The sequence below is a fragment of the Limulus polyphemus genome, unplaced genomic scaffold (assembly GCF_000517525.1).
Source record: "Limulus polyphemus unplaced genomic scaffold, Limulus_polyphemus-2.1.2 Scaffold803, whole genome shotgun sequence".
NCBI classification, from domain to species: Eukaryota; Metazoa; Arthropoda; class Merostomata; order Xiphosura; family Limulidae; genus Limulus; species Limulus polyphemus.
The window spans coordinates 120156-123836 of NW_013666413.1; the positions used below are offsets into that span (position 1 = coordinate 120156).

General features: G+C 31.3%; 1 protein-coding gene across 1 annotated transcript in view; it reads right to left on the reverse strand.

The window, feature by feature from the left end:
- Positions 1-3681, reverse strand: part of LOC106460611 (synaptopodin-2-like) — a 32852-nt gene that overhangs the window by 5344 nt on the left and 23827 nt on the right. Inside the window, exons 5-6 of the mRNA XM_013920331.2 lie at positions 2558-2690; positions 1297-1479 (exon numbers count right to left, since the gene is read on the reverse strand). Of these exons, the coding sequence (XP_013775785.2) occupies positions 1297-1479; positions 2558-2690 (316 nt within the window). The remainder of the gene's footprint in view (positions 1-1296; positions 1480-2557; positions 2691-3681) is intronic.

The window sequence follows — 3681 nt, forward strand, 5'->3', positions numbered from 1 at the left end:
TACGTCATCTACTATATATATATATATATATATATACACTTTTTTTTTACTACGCCCGTTTCTAGGAACACTTCATCCACTACTATAACGTGGCATACACCCTCTTGATATGAATACGTATATAACAAGCGAAAGAACTCGTATAATTAAAGATGTAGTTAGCCCCGTTCTGTTGCTAACGTCGTCCCTGAAATAACTGTAATGACGTAATTAATTCATTGTCGAAGACTCATAAGCGAATGTACCGGTTTGACCAATTCTATTACGTACCGGTAATAATCTTAACATTTTCATGTTTTGTTACCTAATCACACCTTTACCACCACCAGACGTCTTGTTGCTTCACTCTACACTGTGGCTTATTACCCAATCACTAGTCTTAAATATTATACTGATTTCATCATGTAAGTTGTAACTGTAATTTACTTCGTCATAATATAACTATAATAGTTAATACTGATGGTCTTTGCTTTATACTTGTTTGATTTAATTAAGTTCAAACTGAACTTAATTGATACCAAACTTGAAAAATCTTTATTTGTACGACCAATGTTCGTAGTGTCATCAAATTAAACAATGGAGCCCTTTACAGCGCTGGCCGGCTTCTGTGTTTGTTATTTAGAAAATTTCTGGTTATTGAAGCTGAAGAAAGCAAGTCTGCACGAGACGAAGATAAAAACAGGAATAATGATGTACCACATTGTTAAGTCAGAAAGATAGTTCTTGATGCGATATCCCACAATTCTAGATTACTTATGTCAACGATCATTCTCACTACAAATATTCACGGAAGATAAAACTACAAATCTTATCAAAAATCTCTGCACCACCCCCTGAAATAAATACGGTCTCATTCTTGGAGTATATGACACAGAATGGGTCAAGTATTTAACCTTTATCTAAGCTAGAGAATTAGCGCAGGTTAACACATTTCACATCCTGTTTAAAGGGACGTCTACTAACTAAAAGTAGAACAGCAGCGCAAAATACTGAACAATTTACCTGAATATTTCTAAATAAAGATATATTATTTCCGAATTATAAAAAAGTAAAATTAGCATCTCTTTATGCCTCTATACTAATGCAAAATTATTATCTTTTGTACAACTGAAAAGGTTGCTGATGTAAATGTCTACATTATCATATCTTAAATTGTCAAACGGAATGTTTCGGCTCATAAATAAAGATTGGGACCAACATTTTCCAAATTAGAAAGAGTTCTTTCTAATTATTCTTTGCAGTTAGGATAAAAATTTACTTATAAAAATAGACTTCTGAAAACAGACGCGTCCTTACCTTCATGTATCCATTTTTGGGAACGTTTCACACGTTTGAAAAACATGTTGGCTCCCCTGGACTTCTTGTTTGTCTCAGAAGAAAGTGATCCCGCAATCTTCCTGCAGAGTCGAACTTGTTCTTCTACAGTAGGATAGATGGCATTAGGGTCTTCATAGAAACTCGACGAAGAAAACATCTTTTCTAGTGAAAAACAAAACAAAAAACAACTCTAACCATCGCATTTCTATAAGATTGAATTCAAGTAGAACATAAGTTGTTAGAAACAGCTAATATGATCCATTAAGAAATTTGCTACATTTTTATATGCATTCTACAGTTGTTTGATGTGGTAATCGAAATACTAAAGAATATAAAAAGACAAGTATTGCTGTAAGCTATACTTTTAATGTTTTAATTTAGATGTTTGCTAGAGGAAACTGCTAATCGTGATGATAAAGTAATGATCGAGAAACTTCGATTAATACCTAGATTGATAGATTAGTTATAAATAGGAGTAATGAGTAATGAAGAAGCAATTAGTCCAGATATTTCGAATTCAGTGAAGTATTCAGAGTAGAAGAATCGGGAGAATATTGACCAACTAAAGTTATTCAGTAAGAGTTAGTGCTTCTGAAAATTAATCAGTTAGTTAGTATTTGTTATCCATCAAGGAAATGTTTGTTTAACGTTGTTAGTATATTGGGTCTCCAATTTGCATCAAAGCGAGCATAGCCTGTAGCAAACGCCATTGAAGAGATAAATTAATTAGTTATCGTTACGTTAACTGGACTTAGCCATATTTTTACCAAATAATCCAAATGAACCCTCCCAACGATAAAAAATATTATAACAATATCATAGAAACACAAGGCGAGTGAGGTATAAAGATCATATAAACGTACAGTCAGAGGGGGTAAATATATTATAAACATACAGTCAAAGGGGTAAATATAATATAAGGATACAATTAGAGAGGTAAATATGATAAGAAACATACGGTTTGAGAAGTAAACATCATATAAACATAGGATAACAGAAGTAAAACCTAAATAAAAATGCAATAAAAATGAACAGTTAACGCAAAGTTATTATTTTCCAATGTCCATAACTCTTGTTCAACGCTTTGATAAAAATGGAACATTGTTTTAATCAACTTACTTTTCCATTCATATAAGTTTCGCGAAATATTTTTTCTTTGGTAAGCATGTATATTATTATTATTTAAAAATATTACACTAAATTTGTAAAAGTACTAGAAAAACATTTGAAAATAACTTACTTTTTCGCGGGAACAGTTCAAAGTAGTCCATTTCAGCTTCTGGTGCAGGTTCGTAGGCATGAGGATTGATTTGAATGTCTGATTTTTCTTGTTTGTTCGACGACTCTGAGTCTGAATGATTTGTTTGTTTGGACTATTGTAGTAGGAAAATCGAAAGTAAGACAGTAAATATACCAGTTTCTTTGTGCCTAACCTCTTATGTATTACCTAAATCATTTACATTTTAACGATTCATTGAAACAGTAGCAAAAACTAACGCAAATTAAAAACTTAATAACTGTATTTAATAATAAGAAAAATATAGTGGTTTGGTTAGTTGAGTATATATATGTATGTGTAAACAAAAAACGGATATTACAAAACTTATCTTATTACCTAATACATTATGTAATTTGACTTTCAATGAAGATGATGGGAAGGATAAACAAATAATTATCATAAAAACTACTTTGGTTAAACTATATGAATTACATGTATCATGAGGCTATTTTTGATTCTATAATTTCTTCATTCTGAAATTTAATACATCCTGTTTGGAGTTGATATTGTAACTATAAAAGAAGGCGTATTTTAAACATCAAAATGTTTAATTATCTGAAGCATATATTTGCGAAAAAATATCCTATCAACGATCGTGAATTAACTCAGGCAAGGCACTATCAAATGCAACACTGCTTTGTTTGATAGATAATGAATGAACTTATAAATAATATAGATAAATAAGCAAGGTTTGTCTGCTTCTATAGCAGACTATACAGTACACATAACAAGTCAGGTAAGGCACTATCAAATGTGACGTTGGTTTGTTTGATGGATAATGAACACATAAATAATACAGATATATACAAAGGGTTTGTCCACTTGTACATAAGACTAAACAGTACACATAACAACTCAGGTAAGGCACTATCAAATGTGACGTTGGTTTGTTTGATGGATAATGAACACATAAATAATACAGATATATACAAAGGGTTTGTCCACTTGTACATAAGACTATATAGTACACATAACAACTCAGGTAAGGCACTATCAAATGTGACGCTGGTTTGTTTGATGGATAATGAACACATAAATAATACAGATATATACAAAGGGTTTGTACACTTGTACAGCAGACTATA